The sequence below is a fragment of the Homalodisca vitripennis genome, chromosome 6 (genome assembly GCF_021130785.1).
Source record: "Homalodisca vitripennis isolate AUS2020 chromosome 6, UT_GWSS_2.1, whole genome shotgun sequence".
Taxonomy (NCBI): domain Eukaryota; kingdom Metazoa; phylum Arthropoda; class Insecta; order Hemiptera; family Cicadellidae; genus Homalodisca; species Homalodisca vitripennis.
Window position 1 is genome coordinate 35,542,424 of NC_060212.1, and position 19,658 is coordinate 35,562,081.

Genomic DNA, 19,658 nt, shown 5'->3' on the forward strand with positions numbered 1-19,658 from the left:
TAAATACCCCTCCGCCTCTCCTAGTATCCCCACCACTGCTCGGTACTCGCCCACTTGCTCTATCCCTTGACCTGGCCACTTAGCGGCTAACCTCACACCAATAGGCTGATAGGGGCTGAACTCAATATTAGCATTCAATCAACCCTTCCCACCATAGCTACATTACATGTAGATACCCAAAATAATTATTAAATAATGGTTTTTATAATTACAATGAACTATATAACATACAAGAACTATACTATTCTTGTACTTTCCAACTTGTTGAAGTGAAATTTTTAAGGGTTGATGGAATAACATTGATTTATCAAACAAATAAATCAAATAATCCTGAAAAGTACAATTACCCGCATTTTGTCTATTGCATCTAAATAAGTAATACCATTATTTACATGAGATTTTAAATATATATATATATATATATATATATATATATATATATATGTTTTATGGCAAATAAATGAATTTATTATTATTTATTATATATACATAAACACACAGGGTGTCCTAAAAGCCCCAACGCCCATATTAACTTATGAATAGAGACGGAATGATTTACTTTGTGGGATGTTTATATGACTAACTGAGGAGGTTTTAGACGTGAGAAAATTTTTTACTCTCCCCCCCCCTCCAAATGGATATTTAGGGGATAAGTCAAAAGTTTTAAATAGAAACTCCTAGCAAGTGACATCTATTTTAAAAGTATTATAAAAAGAAGAAGAATGGTGCAAACTAGAGATCTCTAATATTACCCTATCAAATTTGGCAGCCAATTAAAATTTAAATTTTTTTATAGGGAAATCATTTAGGGGTCCAGTTACTGTGTCAAAGTGGTCTGAATGTGTCTCACGTACTGACTGGTAAACAATAAGAGATGTTATGGCAAAATCAGCTAATTGTGTTCCCAGGACTTCCTAATGGGCTTCGGTCAGACAAAACAAAACCTAATAAATGCTATGTCAGTCATAGTTGTTGATGTTTGTTAATTCTTGTAATGACTTGTTTTATGATTTTATGTCCTAAGTTTTCAAAATAATTACTGAATTAATGTTTTATCTGCCTTACAATAACTTTAAATGTAATTCAAACTGTGGGGGTTTTATAAAAAAAATCAAACTAATTGAACACCAAATAGAGAGCTCTAGTTTGCACCATTCTTCTCCTTTTTATAATATATATAAATTGAGGTGTCACTTGCTGCTAGGGGTTCCTGTTTAAACATTTTGACTTATCCCAAAATACCTCATATGGTGGGAAGGTTTGATTTAATGCGAACATTAAGTTTAGCTCCTATTCATTTTCCTCTTAGTGGAGCATCTGAATCTGACACCGGTACAGATTACTTCAGACGCCAGGAGTCAATCTATACCAATGTCAAATTTCAGATGCTGTACCAAGCGGATGGTGAAATGGAACTGAATATTCGTATTTTGGGTATATTTCAAATTATTAGTAAATGTTTAATTATTTTTAAGTTTTATTGGGACATTTAAATCCACTATAAATGCATATTATTTACTTCAACATTCAAGCGTCTTAAGAAATTATTTTGTAAATAAATTTATAGATTTTTTTTAGTTTATTCAGTTATAAAGCTTTCATAAACTATTTTAATTCATTGAGTTCTCCACTTGTAATGATTACTTATCATATTTCAGGTTATTTTTTGGAAACGCTTTCGTCTTCTTCATGTTTCGAGGGAAGACAAGGATCGATCACGACACAGGAAACACGGTCATAGTAGTCTTGTTCGCCATCGCTGCGTTCGCAACGTTCCTGATGCTGTTCCTGCGGAAACCCGAGCACGAGAGTCAGAAGAGAGATGAAGCATCTCTGTGGGCCTCGAGGGTCTCCTTCATCGCCGAGGCTGGTCCCATGGAGGCCTTCACCAGATCCGTCAGGCTGGCGTTGAAGCCTAGGATTCTGATGCTCTGTCCACTGTTTTGTTATTTTGGTGAGTAGAGATACAATAATGTAAATTTTCACTGTGACAGGGAATACTTGCTGTATTTGGACAGAAAATACTTGCTTTTTTTAGACAGAGAATACTTGCCTTGTTTTGGACAGGGAATACTTGCTGTATTTGGACAGGGGATACATGCTGCATTTGAACAGGGAATACATGCTGCATTTGAACAGGGAATACATGCTGCATTTGGACAAGGAATTTTATCTTTGGAAATATTAAACCAAGTACCTTCCAGCACTCTGGTGTTATATACAAGACTAGGTGTTATATATAAGATTAAAGTTACAGTGAAATGCTATTCCTCTCCCACTTTCCCTCTAAAATAACCAAAATAATAATGTTTAAACAAGAGTAAATAAGTATGTGCATTACAATTATAAATAATGCCGTAACTATTTTTTATTACATTTATTTATAGAGTGAAAAAATTATTATTCATATTTAAATGTTGTTTCATATACAATTATGAAATGTTTTTAAAGTGATAGAAATTCATAATTCATATTTAAAGTTTGTTATTAACAATGGATAATTGGAAAAAAATAATAGGATTTGTTGGACAAATGTGATCTTTATATGTTAAATAAAACAGAACACTAAGTTTCAAGGATTGGAATCAACGCTCTTCCTCAGGTGCTCTTGGTTTATAGCATTGACATAGTTTGTTTTCATTCTCACCAGTCCGGACGTACTGAGTGCTGTGGTTGTATCAGTCAGGTATTACTTCGAAGTTTTGACATACAATCATTTTTTGTGTCAAATTTAGTTTAGTGTGTGACAAGTGCATCACCACACTTTTAGGTTTTTTTTGTTCATGTGAAGCAGTATGTATTAAGGTATTTTTGACACAAGGAAGGGGGTAGATTTCAATTCTTGAAACTTTGTGATCTTTTCCTGTAACGAAATTATGGCAAATGTCCAAAATCCTATTATCATTCCTAACTCAATCATAAAAATAGTGTACATTTAAACAAATAAAAAATTGAGTGTGCTCCTGAGGATATATGGATTTAAGGATTCAGTATTGTTACAACTTCTATCCATCTAATCACTGCATTTAACGTCATTCTCTTGTCTTTCATTTATTAAATACTAATATGACATTTTATTTTGTATGTTTCAGGATTCCAAGTGTCGTACCACTCAGGAATCTATAGTGCCTGTGTGGGTTTCACCAGAAATTTGGGCGAAGACAGTAAGAAACTCATTCCTCTTGTGGGCATATTTATTGGTCTGGGAGAACTTGTCAGTAAGTATAGTATTTGTTTAAATTTTTGAGTTTAAAGTTATCGTATCTATCAGTTTGTTTGAGTAGCCTAATTTATAATTATAACAGTAGGGAACTACACTTTGAACCACACTTTGTGTTCCCACGAAAAAGGAACAGATTTATAAGAATTAAAGGCAGTCAATGTCAAAGGGAGAAGTCAAAGATGATTTGAAATCATTCTAAAACCTTTGTTTCCAAAGTTGAAATTTATTTTTATGGAGGGCTTGTGAAGATAACCGCTAATACACTAACCAGGACTTGTGATAGTGTTTCATATAAAAATGTTGTTAGAAACACCTAGTATCTTTGGAGTACACAAAAATGAGCATGAAAATGTAATTCCTATTTTAAAGAAAGTAGTATTTAAAAACAAAGCATGTTACCATTCATTTTTCAAGTAGATAAGGAAAGCTTTTCTTAAATGTACTGGAATTACAGAATGGTGTCCTTCAGGAGTCCATATTTAGTTCTCTTCTATTTTTCTCTGCCATCTAAAAGGTTAACACGTGTGGTAAGAAAGAGGTGTCATGTGTGCCTGTGTATGCTTTGTGACTCGAACAATTTTAAAACTGGGAATCATCTTCATTGGCCTGGCAATGGTAAAATAATTTGTATTCATTCAAAAAGCTTCTTTTAAATTCATATAAATCCAAATATATATATAGCTTTCATCAAGCAGGCCAAAGGATTTACTGCAGATGTATCTGTAGATAGTAGATTGAGCTTGGCTAAAACCGCAAAATGTTGCCATTCATCATTGGATGAACATCTTATACGGGATGGAAAGAAATGTAGCTTCGTCATTTCTAAAAGTGAAATTTTGTCAGGTAAACAGTAATGCTGAATGTTTGTGTCTCTAACTCGTCAGATCAAAAGCGTCTTGTTGATCATTCTTTAATGACGTAGTTTTGAAGTCTTTCATCTATCTTCAGTACATGCTTGGCTCTTTATGTCATGATTATGAAACTTGTTACGTTTTGAATTACTGCTAAAATCATTTCTTGATTTTTAATGTTGTTGAATTTAGGTTTTATTACTTTTGAGGTTCCTATTTTGTTTTTATATGAGGGTCATTTGTTAAAGTTGCTTTAATAAATAAAAACTTGCATATAATGTTTACAGATCTTATATTATATACATTTGAAAGAACAATTCTTAAACAATTTTCAACATGGTTAGGCCTACCAGTTATATGTGGTCAGTTTTTGTATCTGGATACTAGCTTTTCAATTGTTACTGATTAAAACTCTGTCATCAATGCATGTAACTGATTGTGGTGTTTTTGTGGCAACGAGGTGTGAACCCACTTCATTGATTGTTTTTCTTGTTCGACATTAACATAAGAAACCCATGTTTAATTACCAGTGACTGTGTGGTTAAAAAATGTTGGTACCATCTTCATAATAGTCTGGATAAGAAAATTTTGAGCCAGTCTCATCCTCTTTGTTTTGAGTCCTTAGTCAAGAGCTAGAGTACCCATCGGACACAAAATTCATGATACCTATCCAAGTATTTTTATATTGTGGAAAAAATGTTTTGAAATACTTTTGATTGTGAAACTTAAATTTTCCCTATGATTGGTTTATTCAATGAGTTCATTGGTAACGACAGGCAATCAGCCGATTCGTTTTTCGTTGTGAACATTAGTGTGTTGTTCACAAAACAAGTGGCACCATTTTAAACAGCAGTATAGCTCATAATATCTTTTCCTTCTACAAAACACAGTTTAAAATGAATTTCCACTGGTTTCATTTTCTTTACCAAACGAAATGCAACAACGCTCTTTACTTCACACTGGTTGGGAGAGTTGGTTGTGGTGACCATTTTAAACACTAGTTTAGAATGCTTAGAATGGCATAGTGACCTTCAGATACTTACTGAATGTATAATGCCAATTAGATCACACTGCTACTCCCACCCATTCAGCAATCAGATGCCTGGAAAATTTACTTTCCGACCCTTGTAATTTTAGTTTTTATTAAGGAATCTATTCCATATCTATCAGAACTGTGTTGATATTGAACATATTCCGTACATTAAAGCTGATTACAACATTCCTTAACTTTTGGAATAGTCTTAATCTGAGAATTTAGGCTGAGTCAATATTCTGTTCAACCCTTTTAATGCAGGCACTCAGATTTTTGTAATTTTAGGATCCATATTCTCAGTACGAATTTTAATCTATCACACTAACATTATAAAGTTGGAGAACAGAAATAAAATTACTCATTGTTAGTCTATAATTTTGTACTTAGCAATTTATAACATTACTGTGAACTTGAACAGCAAGTTGCAAACAGCTGAAAATTGTAGTAAAGGTTCAATTTGACTGAATTATGCTCATTGAGAGGCATTTACAGTCAATACTTCTCTCTTAATTTTTAATAAGATTCACCTAAATAATTTAGTAAAAGGGTCACAGGTATTATATTGTTCAAAGTACATGACATTGGCAAAAACCGCTAAATCTCTCCTTACAATAAAGTTACCAATAAATCTTCAATAAGTTACCATTAGGCTGTAGAGATATTACGTGTAAAGTTTTTAAAAATGTTGTTTTAAGATGGCTTAAGAAAAAAGCTTTTTATTCTGTTGATGAGATGTTATCAGGCAGTATTGACATTGTATTTTAATTTAGTTTTTTTATGTTTTTTGACATGTACTTATGACCATAAGTGCTAAACCTAGTATTATCTAATTTCTTTGACTTTGTCATGGCATTGTAATGTGGGACGACAATAAAATGATTCTTGATTCTTGAAAGCTAAATGTATATATTTTTCTTTTTCTACATTCAGTATGTACTATTATTAATTAACTTCTAGCCAAAAATATTTGTCAATTAAATAATTATTGTGCATAAATTTAAATAAAAGTGTTTATATTTGACATTTTTATGTGTATTTGTTCAAATTTTATTATTATTATAGTTAAACAAGTATTTATTGTTTGCCTGTAAACTATGTTTGATTTTGAATAAATGAAAAAAAAAACTTAAATTCTTTCACAAATTATAAGAAATGAACAACTTTATAAATAAAAGCAGTTTTCTCAAACCACAATACAGAGTGGCTGGTGTTAAAAGAATTAATATATTGGAAGATTTTATTCCAATAACATCAATTTTCTTAAAATTACTTAAATAATTATTGTGCTTAAATCTAAATAAAAGTTTTTATATTTGATTTTTTTATGTGTATTTGTTCAAATTTTATTATTATTATAGTTAAACAAGTATTTATTGTTTACCTGTAAACTATGTTTAATTTTGAATAAATGAAAAAAAAAAACTTAAATTCTTTCACAAATAAGAAATGAACAATTTTATAAATAAAAGCAGTATTCTCAAACCACAATACAGAGTGGCTGGTGTTAAAAGAATTAATTTATTGGAAGATTTTATTCCAATAACATCAATTTTCTTAACATTACTTAAATAATTATTGTGCTTAAATCTAAATAAAAGTTTTTATATTTGACTTTTTTATTTGTATTTGTTCAAATGTAATTATTATTATTATAGTTAAACAAGTATTTATTGTTTGCCTGTAAACTATGTTTGAATTTTGAATAAATGAAAAAAAACTTAAATTCTTTCACAAATAAGAAATGAACATAATAATAAATAAAAGCAGTATTCTCAAACCACAATACAGAGTGGCTGGTGTTAAAAGAATTAATTATATTGGAAGATTTTATTCCAATAACATCAATTTTCTTAAATTTCTTTACTTGATAATGATTTGCTATGCTGCTTTATTAGCTAAAATTTTGCTATGTAACAAATAGACACTAAAATATGTCTTTCTGACTGCATACACACCACTAAAATAGTAATAGTATTATTTACTGTACTTTTTCTCAGTTGTCAGATTATGACGGCTATAAACATAAAATCAGCTGACATTCATCGTCCAGTCCGTGAAATGTACAATGATCATGTGATGTAAGGTGAAAACTTGCATTAACTTGTCATGCTGATCACACAAAAAAATGTGTTCTTATGTAAACTTTGACTATAAATAAGGTTTTCCTGTTCACCACGCTGTGTCAAAAAATTGTAAACACGATTCAAAACTGGAAATGTTTTGGTCACGCTGTCGAGAGTTAAGCCATAAATTAAGCGTAACCCTAAGAATTAAAAAGTACTTAATTTTTTATAAATGAATAAACAAGATTATATACAGCTTTGTGGAAATGCAAGTTTGTCTACTCTGAGTCATCTTCAGTATGAGCTCTTTTTGTCCCACCTGTTTATTATTTCCTTTCGCTAGATGGCAATTTACGAACTATTGTAAGTCACAATACAAGACTCGAATATTTTGTTATCTCTTTACATTAAAAAAAAAATTAATCTGTTTGGTCGAGGTATGGGTCCTTACGATTCAGTTAATTATAGTTCACTTGCATGGTTTATATCAATATCACATGAATAAATAGAGGATAACAAATATTTGCTAACATTCAGCCAAATTCCATAGCGTGATCATGCACCATCATCAAAATTAGTGTTGCCTGTGTAGAAAAGAAATTTTATTGTGTTGGTCAAAACAATTTGCCAGCAGGTGGGTAATTGACAACAGCATTGTCTGTTGTAATGTTTACTTGTGCAATTGACAGAGAAATGTTTTATGTTCTATTATGTTGAGTTTATCAGAAATAGGTATTGTTTTGTTGGATTGTATTCTGTGACTTAACTTTGCAGTAATTTGTTTTCAAATATGACAATGCAAGATTTTTTTCATTTATACACACTTTTATCACCTCAATTACCAGCATCTTTTTGGTGTGTATGTAGTTTCATAAACAGGATTATAACTTATCCAGCCAGAGTATAAAAATTCACTTTTTTGGCTGTATCAATACATTTTATAACATAATAAATTAACAGCAGATGGATACATTGCAATGACTGAACTACTTTGATACCTGTATGGTTTGTTTGTTCAATTCATAGAAATATCCTTTTTTGCTATTGTTTTGAGTGTATTAACATTGAAGAAGTGATCATTTAGTAAAGTGTGTAGTTATTTGCTTAACAGTTGTTTAAATAAATATAATTCCAAGTTTTCAATTACACTTAATAATTAACCCTCCCCTGCTCTTAATGTTCTCCTTAAATGCCAGGCCCTTTTTTCTCAGTTTTGCAAGCTATTTTTCTAAAATTTGTAAAAATTTGTTTTCTTTTTCAAACCTAATTGTATTTGGTATTATTTTGTTTTCAGTGAACAGTATAATGCAACAATAATAAGTAACTAGGGTAAATATTTTCATTTGATTTTTTTTACAGTGAGTTGGAGAATTATTTTATTATTTTTAAGTAAAAAAGGGGGAAGGGTGTGCCTAAAAAAAATAGTTCAGAATATAAATTTCAAATTCCCGGGTCGCAAATTTAGTCTATTTTCAGAATTTCAGAAAATGTATAGATTTGTATGAGTCTTTGGGTAAATAAATCAGTTTTACTTACGCGAAAATATAAGGTACTACAGGCAGCATGGTTTTTGAGATCAAAACTACATCAATTACTAAAAATGTTCATAAATTGTGATAAACTTATAATAAAACCTATACCTATATTACCTATTTAATAAAATTATACTATATTCAATATTCGGTATAATTTTATTTACAGCTGTGTTCAGCAACTCGGTACCTTTCCAATGGTATATGAATCACATTGATACTTTATTGTTTACTTGACTGTTTATTACAATAAATGAGATTAAGTGGGCAGTCCAAATCAACGGATACCCATTGATTGGCGTTTAAGGAACAAAAATAAGCAACAGATATCCATTGAGTGGCAGTCGGAGGGTTAATGTAAGAAGTAAAAAAATTAGATTAAAAATGATTCATGGAATACCTTGAGTTGAAAACAAACACAACCCTATGGTTCGGCGAAGTTATGGATTTCTTATTTGATTAGACGTGACATATTTGAATACAATATATCTAAATATATAGATCCTCCAAAATAAAATCATGACTACCTCAAAATGACACGGGTATATTACGTCTCCACTCCATTCTCTGTCACATGAGGGTGGCATAGGTGTATATTCTACTCACAGGCAATACAATTGCAGGCATAATACAGCAAGTATCCCAACCGATATTAGCAGATAAATCGATCATGTTATTTATTTATTTATTTATAAATAAATAAATAAAACAAAAGTTTAGTTTTTTTTTTTTTTTTTTTTTGTTATTGGCACAAATATGTGATAAAAGAAATGCACAGTTCTTTCCTCCAATATGTATTTTTTCCGTGTAAAGGAAGATCACAGTTCTTTCTCCAAATTCTACTACCATGTTTTGTGGTTAAAGAAAAGTGTGGTTTGTTGTTCATGATAATGTCTGGTTAACCGACAGTAGGAGTGAGAGGGTGTTGCATCAGTAGTACTTGCTTTCTTTATATTGATTTTGTTATATATGATATTGTCATTATCCTCCATTTCTTTTCTCTCAGTTGCTACTAAGCTCTCAACAATGGAGGCATTATAATGGCCTGCTTTGGCAGAAATGAATGAATTGTTTTGTATTTAATTAGTAGGATACTCCTTAACATCTTAGGCTAAAAAGTAGGTGAGGCTCTTCCATGTCCTCATCCTCTGTAATATCTGTTTGTTTTCAACGATACATTAATCACAGTTTAATAAAAGTTAATTGCCCTTATCTCACAATAACACTACTTTTATGACTTTCGGCCCCAATGTCATCGCTATTTTAACTTTGGCCTCAATAACACACACAATGATTAAAGTAATTGCACAGATAATTACGTAAAACGACTCCTTTAAACTTTGTTCAGAATAAATTAGTTTTGTGGTATTTTGTTTTTGATAGTGTGGCTATTTTAGTATACTTCTAATCATTTGGAGTTTAAAATGTTACTGTAAGTTTAAAACGGTTTAAGTTAAAAGTTTGTTTGATATTGTGGAACATAATCAAACTAATGATTTACTACACAAATTTCTTTATTTTAATAAAGTAATATACAGGTAGGTTTTTAATTAATATAAATAAATAAATATATATTAATCATCTCAGTTCTGAGTTGTGATCACAACTCATCTGTATTGGCAGATATATATTACAGGCAGATTTAGAATTAACATAAAGCCAAAATCATCTGCAACTCCACGGTGAGGTCAAATATTTCAAGAAATAATCTTTTGAAGCATTGTGAAACGTAAAGTAAATTATAATGATGATGATTTTAAAATGTGTTCAATAATAATTTTCATTTTCTCAGTTAAATGTGAACATCTTTCTGTTGTTTTACAACGAGAAAAATAAAAAAAATAATTAGCTTTTCCAATAACAGTTGTGTGAATAAATATAACCGTAAAATCTGGATTTTTTAAACATATTTCATTGTTTCAGAAAATTTTTGTCCTCTTAATATTTCAATGAACACAAAATATATGTGAAGTTTATAGTTGTTTAGCATATAAAAATAAGTTTTATGGATTCAATTGGCTACATACGTATATTCCAGAATCACCAATTTTATATAGTAGCTTACATACTTGATATTATTCAATCAACCATTTGTTCTGTTTCAGCCGGTTCAATCCTCATTTTAAAAGGCACTCACTTTTCAAAGTTCAAGTGGGGAGGTGTGTGGATAGTATCCACAGGATTTGTGGTCCAAGCCACGTGTTTCTTCATGGTGTTCCTGAACTTGCCAAATGCTGCCGTGTTTGGTGACACCTATGACACGGCTATCTTGACAAGCAAGTAAGTGAGATGAACTAGTTCTGTGATTTTAGTATGTTTTCCCTTAAATAGTACTTTTATTGAAGTTTTCACTAAAATTGTCCTTCTCATGAGTTGGAGGATTGGCCTTTTTATCCAGGAATACAGCTACACCAAAAGGGCTCTGAAATATCTCATTGTAAAGAACGAAACAAAGCTTATTTTTTGGGATAGATATCTCGTGTGGCAGAAATCACTATCTCAATGGTAGACCTGTAGGAAACAATATGTCCACATATCCCATGCTCAGACAAGGTATGGGTAGAAGCACTGCAGTACAACGCTACGGCATATGATGTCAACAGAGCAGAAAAAGTGCCTTCTCCAGACAGCAATATTTAATGGCTAGTATCTGTACAGCTATCTTCTTTACTCTCATGAGACTATTGAGGAAATGGTCTATGATCATTAGGGTTTAATTGGTATTTCAGAAATTTTATAGATAGGATGCTTAAACCGAAAAAGCAAAAGAGTTGTAATGCAAGTTCTAATGACTTAGTAACCTCTCTCTTGAAGTGATGTAAAAAGTAGTACAAAATTACAAAACATCTGAAGTGATCCTTTATCACAATTTTATTGGTATTATATTACAGTACTTCTCTTGTAATTTGATCCTTAATTCCACGAACCATCAATATGTACAGTTCGAGGACTTTAGCTGTGCGTGTGACCTTGAGTGTATGGTGAAAGGCAGGAGGGGTGGCGGGGTAGCATTATGCGCTGCATCCCGAAAACATTTCCTGTGACTCATGGATAAAACCCTTTCAGGAGGGTATTGGCCCAAATAACTCACCACACTCGCTAAAATCAGACTTTTTTGTGACAGTGCTGATTGTGGTGGAATTAAATAATAAGATAATACAAAATAATAGCAATAATAGGACTTATCCTTGTTTTTCAGTTGTTATAGTGTTGTTTAACGTGCTTTTGAAAATAACGTATTTGTCAATACTAATCTGCAAATCGACATCGTGAGTTTAAAGTCGTTAAAGCGATTGTTGCGCCTTCATCTCAGCGGCTAGCACGTAAATGCAACCCGCCACACAGATAGCGTTTATATTATATTATATTATAATATATTTGTTGAAAGGGTAGTATTAGGGCCCTACGAGCACAGCTAAATTCCTCCAACTGTATAGGTATGCAATTCTATGTTGCTAAATAAATATAAGGTGGATGTGAAAAATACACGTTATGTGCAAAATTTGAAGAGAATAGTAATTATAATTATTGAGTTCCTGGTGTTTCATGATCATTAATTACTACGGATTCTTTAAAATAATTGATTGCATATGTTTTTATTAAGCTATCAGGTAAGAAAAAAGGAAAGATACATTTTTAAAGACATGTTGCATTCAAATGATTTTGAGGCCCTTTCAAGTATATCAACAAAAAAAGAGAAAAATGTGTAGTAATTTATAATTGACTGATACATGAGTTAGATTAAAAACACAGCAGTGATAATATATTTTAAATTTTTTATCTCACAATAAGACAAATTATTTTGAACAATACATAACACAATATTATAATATTTGTTGAATAAATGGTTTTGTAGAATAGTTCCAGACTGCATTGCCATGTGATTTGTCTAACTGGATGTTCTATTTCCAGTATTCCACTCTGCCTCCTGTGTGGCATGATGATTGGTATTGGAGATGGTTGTTTCACATCTCAGATCTACTCTCTCCTGGAGACGATGTACCCTAACGACAGTTCTCAGACAGTAGCTCTGTTCAACTTTATCAATGTAAGTTTAATTATATTTCCTAAAAGTACTAATGCACGAGAATAAATAGTAAATAGCCATAACCGTATGTTAAGTACCAGAGAAAGTACTGGTTAAATTTTTATCCATCCGTGGTGGAGATCATTCATCAAGTAAATACTGCATTTCCATTGTTAAATCTTTTAAATTATTAAATTTTTCTTTATATTTTACGTTAATCAGTGGAAGGAGTTAATTTCATTCCGCAAATATATCAAAATGTTTTGTGTTTTTGGTTGTTTTTGCAGTTAAAACTTAAATTTTGAACACCTAACGTAGGGTTAGCTAGAATAGGTTGGGATGGAGACAATCTGACAAATTTTCACACTGTTTTTCGTAAATGACAAAAAAATTAATAAAAGTCTACCTCCGTGGCAATCTGCCACATAAGGAAGTCTATCATAAATACTGTGCTATGGACATACATTACTACTTGGAATTTGGACTGGTAGTGTTGTAATGCATCAGTTGAAGCTAGTGTGATATTACAATAATATCACACTATTACATATTATACAATATTCTATAAAATAATCAGTTTGTACTAAAATGATTCTTCCGCATAGTACTTTTATACTTAAATCAGTGCTTACTATAGTGCAAAGTGTAAATGTATCAACATGATTAAGATACTGTGACCTCATTTATGTTAGACATATATCTTTGCTCTTTATTGTCAATCATTCCGTAATGTCAGCAGATGTTTAAAAATCTGTTTTGTCATGCCATTATAGGGATACTGTTAACGTGTTTGGTTATCCAGCAACTAAACTTGAATTGTAGTATTTATTTCATTTATTCAGATTTTGAAAAGGGTCATATTGTTATTTCATATCCTTATTGTACATTTAAAATGTGCTATAAAGTCTATTAAAAGATGTTAGTTTGTTTTCTGCAGTTAATTGAAAGAATATAAGAAGTGAAAATAAGTGAAGGAAAAATTATTAAATAATTTTGCTAACGTTCACAAAGAGCATCTTTTTATAGATTGACTGGTGGTAAAAGTGAGTGAGAAAATTCTTGAAAACTACCATTTCAAGATTACAGGACTTTCCACAAATTTCTTTTTATTTCTGTTTATTGCATGAAATTGTTACACAAAATATCGGCTATCACAAGTTCTATGCTTGATGGATACCAAAACGTTGGTGCTGAAATGGTATATGCGCAGCTAATTTGCCTAAGATAAATGCCTCAATATATTTGGAGACTCCAAAGAAAATTAGAATAAGATTGTTGTGAAGTTAAAATGCACTCATACAATTTGTTTTATCTATTATATAAAAATGAAACTGTTCGTGTGTAACAGCATCACTCACAAACGGCTGGACGGATTCGCCTAATTTTTTTTTTTATTTGTTCGTCTTGATCTGTAGAAGGTTATAGGATACTTTTTATCCCTTTCCCGATTCAGGATTCCGCCCCACTGGTTACAGAAATACCCGTAAGAAATGCATTGCAGCAAACATATGTTATTAAGTGAAAGAGTCTTTTCAAATTTTTAATCAGCTGTTCTTTGTAAACATATATAATGCGACAAAAAAATATATTTATATATAATTTAATTACTACACTTATAGTTTTAAAGCATAGAGTAAGCTTAAGAGAAACGACAAATTTTGTTTAAACTGTTTCTGCAATCACTGTTAAACATAGACTTTACTATCCAGATAATACAATTCAAATTTGATGTAAAAATTCACCTTTAACTGCAATATTTATTTAATATAAACCATGCTCATGCTTGATCAGAAGAGCAATGCAGATATCATAATTACTATCTTACGTTGGCTACAAATATAAAGAATGTTATAAAATCAACCTTAGTTGTTTTTTTTTGACAGAAGTATCAGGAATGTGGTACATACCTTCATAATGCGCCCAAGAAGCTCACGAAGGAACGACTATCAATTATCTCAGCAATGTTTAGAATGTGATAGAAAATGAATAAGTGAATATAGTGTACTGTTTTCAACGGGAAATTGCGTGCGAAGCCGCGGGAAACTTATTGAAATGCGCAGCGAAGCGCGCCGGGTCCGCTAGTTTGATATAATCCTTATCTTAAAGGAAAACCAGCCAAACCAGACCAATAAGTTGTTACCCGAAATAACAGTATGAACCAGCCAAACTCAGACTAATGTGCAAAAAGTATTGCATTTTCAAAACATACTAATTTGTAACAAAAATATACCTACAAAATGCTTTAATCGCTAAGCCAAAATTATTGTTATGTATTTAAAAAATATGGTTTCTCCTAAATATACCGATATGAAAATATTCAAAAAAGCGCTTTATTTACTGTCAAAGTCAATCTGTGACTAACCTCTCATGTACAACCGATCAAGAAGTTGATGAACTGTGAGAGTGCCAACCCAATTTATAGACTTCTATGACATCAGGACAGGAAAAAACCAGCCTTGACATGTCGAAGTATCAGGTAACAGCAAGAAGTTGATGTGAAGGTTCAGACAACCGACTAATGGCAACAATACTCGTTTAGGTACAGCTATTATTAGCTTTGGGTTGAGTAAAGGTGTTAAAAAAAAATTGTCTGTTCTTGTAAACGTTATGTCTGATGTATTTCTGGCACCTGAAGATTAAAATAGATTCTAATCCACAAAATTTAGTCTACTACGAGGCATATCCAGGGATTATTTTTCAACAAGTTGGCTACACTGCTGTGTAGACTGATTCCGCCCCTCCGCAACAAGACCATTTTGAGAAGATAACAGGATTTCGGACTTTTACCAATTATGGCAAGTGTCCAAAATCCTGTTATCCTTTCAAACGTTCCATCGTGAATAACAAACTTTAAACCATTTTGAGATCAGTATGTTGTAACCATTTTGTTAATGTGACAGTACATTTTGTAAAAAAAACAATCCAATCTTCCACCAAGTGCAAAAAATGCGGTTTCATCTATTATCTTGTTTAAAAGGAAAAACTCTGGTTGAGGTTTATAATGAGATTAAAAACTGGATAATTCCAAATAATGGAGTGGATAAATCAGTTTATCTATGGAGTTAATAGCGTCTCAAAAACTCTTACTCAACCTCTGCTCGATTCATCTTGTGTTGGTCTGTCAACTTAATGGTTTTGTGTAGCAGAGATCTGGAGATTTGCAGAAATATTGCAGAGTTCATCCATAGTCAATCTGTGGTCGTTATGAGCACATTTTCAATTTTTTCCAGAATTTCAGCCACAATTTAAAGTCATCCACTCCTCTGATCATTATGCACAGATGTACGACTGTTTTCAAAAACTTGTCACACCACTTAAACACACTCGTACGATTCAGAGCTTTAACACCATATGCAACTTTGACATCATTATAAACCTCAACCAGAGTTTTTCCCTTCCAATTGAGATAATGGATGACGGTGTGTATTTCAATCTTGGCGGGACATTGAATTGACATTTTTCACAAAACATATTGTCTCAACGCACTGATATCAAACTGTTCTCGTAGAAGGAATCAGGCTACACAGCAGTGTAGCCAACATGCTGAGAGAAAAGTCCTGTCCGTGAGAGCCTCAGTACACTTACTTTCTGGATATGTCTCGTATGTACAAGTCAAGAAAGGTGTCACCTTAATACTGTATGCTGTTTAATACTTAATACAGCAGGCTCTCAGCACACACTAACAGTTCCAATATTGTTGCAGGCGCTAGCATCAGCTACCAGTTTCTACAGCAGCACAATGCTGGGTCTGCACACTCAACTGCTGATTCTGGTGTTGACCGGGCTGACCGGCAGTATCGGCTATGCTGTGGTCACTGCGCAGGTGAAGCGTGGGGTCGCCAGTCAGGCGCTCAGCACACACTAACAGTATTCGTCTCACTTTGTACCGTCGGTGCCATTTCCTCCAGTCAACATCTCCATGGGCGAGCTTAGCTGAACACATGTTTTGCTGTGAACGTTTTGTTTAATTTGTTTCTCCATTTAAATTTAAAATAGTTAATTTAGAGTTGTATTTAAAAGTTAGGTTAATTTGTGTTATTAGGCGGTTCTAAGTCTAGAATTTTACTTTTATGACTGATTGAAATGACTTTTTGTTAGAATTTTGGAAGCTCTTTTTAATGGCTTAAGTTTGAGTTTTTATTATATAATTTTGTGATTATGTTTTCATATATGTTTAACAGGGAAACATGTTTCATGTAAACATGTATTCCCTTCCTTAAGGATATGTGGCCGTCAATAATGTTTTTTATATTCTTTAAAAAATTCAGTTTATAGTGACTTTCTAGTACTGGAAATTAATTTTTAAGTATTAAAATCATATTCACTAGTTCAAGATGTACTTTTAAGTGCTGAATTTGTGCACACTTTTGTATTGCTAGCTCAAAGATTCCTTCAATGTTTTATGTTTATAATTTTTGGGAAGATGTCAACACGAGTATTATTTAGTTAATGTATCTTAAAATGGGAATTTCAATTTAAAAAATTGATTTTGGGTGCCTGCTCTTATGAGGACTCTTTTGAAAATGTTGAATACACCAAAAGATTTATCCAGTCGATCGAAACGTATTCCTTCCTATAAGTTGCTGAGTGTGTTCTCATCCCAGTCTTTAAGTACATTCAGAAACTGAAACTTCAGATCAGCTGTAAATATTAGAAAGTTCCAATAAAACAATTTTAACGACAGAACACCCTAGAACCGCCAAGTGAGTTTGTGTTGCTCTCCAGTGTGATCAAACAGCCAAATACGGACAAACGTTGTCCTGTAAATATCCACTTAAGAGTCAGCCGTACTGGCGGCCATCTTGTCTTCAACTCTATAAGAGTAATGTTAAGCCTCACACACTTTGACATTTTATTTTTAATTGTAGAATTGTGGGAGATGCCCCACTTTCAAACATATTATTAATACGTACTTAAACCATTTTTTAATATTTTTATTTGTAATTTTTTTTTTTAATCTCAAATTTTTGTTGTTGCGATTCCTTATTTAAATGTACAAAAAGTATAAACTCTTTGTATGCATATTGAATGTAGCTTAAAATGAGGCATCTCTGACAGTTCTACAACCAAAACTAAAAGCGAAAAATTGTTGAGGTGTAACATTATTCTAATTGAGTAAAACTTTAGGTCGTTTTACTATAGCTGGCTCTTAAGTTGCTGTAGAAAGCTTTAATCCTCATAGTAAAAACTGATGAAGTAGAGTTATAAAAACAAAGATTACTGTTGAACAAAGCAGTTTTTAGAATCAATTTGGTAATTTAACCTGCACAATGTTAATTTTTGTAAATATTTTGCTGCTTTGAAAGGGCGAGCAAAAATAGTAAATTAAATTTAGAATATCTGTTTTATTATAACTTTGTTAATTTGTTATAATAATATATGTTGTAAGCCCTTGTTAAAGCACTTAAGATATTTGCTTAACAACGAACCTTAATAAGTTTCCTATAAATGAGACCAATGTTTAATACTTAATACAATTTATTTTTATTACTTTTAATTTTGATTCTCAAATTATACTTAATAAATGTGTTAATTTTAATTGTTAATCAAACTACTTAAATAATAATTTAGTTTATTTTTGTCCAGTTCGCAACTACATTATCGAACTTTAAAATAGTGAATTTTAACACCTAGTTATCTTAAATTTATTTTAATTAAACGACCCTAATTTATTGATTTGTTAATTTTGAATGTTATTTTGCATTTAATTAATGATAATTATTAAGGATGTAGTACAAAGGTATCAGTTTATAATACAAACAGGAATAGGAATCATGTGAATGTCCCTTTCTAATCTAATTGTATGTTCTTGTATAAAATTTTATTGAATTTTATACACCCTTCTTCTCCTCTTAGCTGTTTAGGGGAATAAATAGTTTTTTATGAATTGTGATACAGAAATAAAATATTTTAAGTGTAATATAATACATTTAAAAATCTGCTCTTTTTATTTATAACCTTGTGTTTGAAGTTTGGTTTTGGCGATGGAAGGATTATGGATGAAACAGGATTTTTCTGGACATTTGCCATTGTTCAGTGTTACAAATGATCAGTAACACTATGTTCGAGATATGAAATCTGATCTCTTCCTCATGTGAATAACTAACCTACCACATAACTACAATTCAGATTAAAGTAACCAAATCATACCAGAGCATCATGACATGCATAAGTCAGGAATCACAACAACCATGTTGTGTGTCAACTCCAGACACACTAACACTAAAACATCCATTTAATAAACACAAAACGCTCATTTTTATAATTGAACAAACTAAAGAATACAGGTCACAATAAGTCTGCACTCACCGACCAACCACAGAGAATTGACCAGAGACCAATAATAAATGGTAACTATTGTATCCAATATTTGGTTTTGTTTTTACGAGACTTTGTCTCAGAGTTGATGTGTTTTAAACACAGTTCTAATGTTATACTTTCTACCTATTCTTCTAATTTTCTCAGACAAACCTGGCACACAATGTATTGACATAAAGGCAAATTTATCTTTATTCTGATTTACTGACTTGGGAATGATTCTTCTGGTTCATTTATACTTGTTTACTACTGATTGATTGTATCCATTGTGTCTGAAATTCGATTCAACTTTCTGGAATTCCCCTTTTAATCCATCAAAATTTTGAAAATTTATTTGATTGCTTAATTTATACAACCCACAGTAAATTCACTGTTGCATGGTGGATTTATTTGGATTTTAGCCACATACATAATAACAAGGTTGAAGCCTGTAACACTTACATGTTTATTTGTGGCTGTTAAATTATTTATGTGTCTCAATTTAAAGACATGTTTAATGCACATCCAAAAGCTTTATATTTTTTCGATATTGATTTTCCAGAAGAAATTTTTTAGTACAAATATTCCAAATATGCATGCCTTACAAAAAGGAGTTCAATTTGGATTCTGCC

General features: G+C 31.6%; 1 protein-coding gene across 1 annotated transcript; it reads left to right on the forward strand.

The window, feature by feature from the left end:
- Positions 1–1,633: 1,633 nt before the first annotated feature.
- Positions 1,634–18,668, forward strand: LOC124364272 (UNC93-like protein MFSD11). Its single transcript, XM_046819618.1, has 5 exons — positions 1,634–1,954; positions 3,093–3,218; positions 10,808–10,982; positions 12,615–12,750; positions 16,433–18,668. Exons 1-5 carry the CDS (start codon positions 1,690–1,692, stop codon positions 16,592–16,594), a joined length of 864 nt encoding a protein of 287 aa, XP_046675574.1. The 5' UTR covers positions 1,634–1,689; the 3' UTR covers positions 16,595–18,668.
- The last annotated feature ends 990 nt before the right edge of the window (positions 18,669–19,658 follow it).